This window comes from Perkinsus marinus (genome assembly GCF_000006405.1).
Source record: "Perkinsus marinus ATCC 50983 genomic scaffold scf_1104296927688, whole genome shotgun sequence".
In the NCBI taxonomy this organism is placed as follows: domain Eukaryota; phylum Perkinsozoa; order Perkinsida; family Perkinsidae; genus Perkinsus; species Perkinsus marinus.
The window spans coordinates 1-1,198 of record NW_003217063.1 but is presented as its reverse complement, the minus strand read 5'-3'; the positions used below and the strand labels follow the sequence as shown (position 1 = coordinate 1,198).

Here is a 1,198-nt window from a genome sequence, read left to right as displayed (position 1 = left end):
GCACGGTAGGGATGAGTACTCAGTCATCGAAAGGTCAGCCACTCGGACATATGAGGTAACGTTCATGAATATGGACCTACTAGCCGCCATCCCTCCGGATATACTTATCGAAGAGGTCGTCATTGTAGCATGACACACAACGAGTTCAGAGGAAGAAAACAACCACCGTCGGTCATGATTGATCCCTCCCATTTCGCAGTAGCTTTACAATGCCCAGGCAGTCAAGTATAGATCACTGTAGTTAGGAGTCTGGTAAGACACGATGCCTGTTGTAGACAAACAAGTGCGGGACAGTATCTTTAGGTATAGTACAGCTAAAGCTAGTAGTCTCTATGGACTTTTAAATCCGGATCAAAGTGAATTCAGGTTGTGATAACTGTATGTAATGTGAGGTTAGTTTATAGTGCATCACTCATATACCTCCTCGAGCATTTGCAGTTTTTCGAAATTGATCTCAAATTTTCCTAATGCGTTTTGCTGTTTCTGCTGCTGTAGTTGTTGCCAGTGCCGTTGCTGTGGCCACTGCCACTGAGGATGCTTGCTCACAGATGTGCTCGGAGGTCGATGGATGCCGCGGGTCCAAGTATGGTTCATACTGCAAGGGTTGGATGACACCTTCTATTTGCTTCGGTCTCGTCAGAAGAACTGACGGCTCGTATTGCTTCCAGCCTGGTGATGTTAGCTGCGTCGGCGAGGCCGTACCCTGTTCCATGGGTCATGTGACCACCGCTGAGCCCACTGAATCTCCTCTCACCACAGCGGTTCCCGCAACCAAGTCAGCGTCTACTACTAGTGCTTCTATTGCGACTACCGCTACTGAGGTTAATACCACGGCTGCTCCAACGACTACCGCTCAGGCCGTGACAACCACCCCTGTGGAGACCACCACTAACACCGTCGGTCCTATCACTACGACTACTGCTACCACAACTAGAGTGACAACTACGACTACTGCTACCACAACTAGAGCGACCACTACGACTACTGCCACCACTCCTGAAGCCACCACTACGACTACTACCACAACTAGAGCAACCACTACGACTACGACGACTACTAAAGCGACCACTACTACTGCTGCTTCTCCTGCATTCGGTGGTCATTACTGCGGTAGCATGATGGGCCAGAGTTTCACTGTTGACTTTGCCTCTAATGGCCGCGCTACCATCAATGTGATGGGTATGTCTGCTGGCGCTGA

At 49.7% G+C, this 1,198-nt stretch overlaps 1 protein-coding gene across 1 annotated transcript; it reads left to right on the top strand.

The window, feature by feature from the left end:
* Positions 1-467: 467 nt before the first annotated feature.
* Pmar_PMAR014072 (merozoite surface protein 2, putative) lies at positions 468-1,172 on the top strand (the record flags this gene model as incomplete). The annotated part of the gene is made up of 1 exon (XM_002788760.1): positions 468-1,172. A coding segment is annotated over one exon (705 nt), but the record flags the coding sequence as incomplete, so codon positions are not given.
* Between the last annotated feature and the right edge of the window lie 26 nt (positions 1,173-1,198).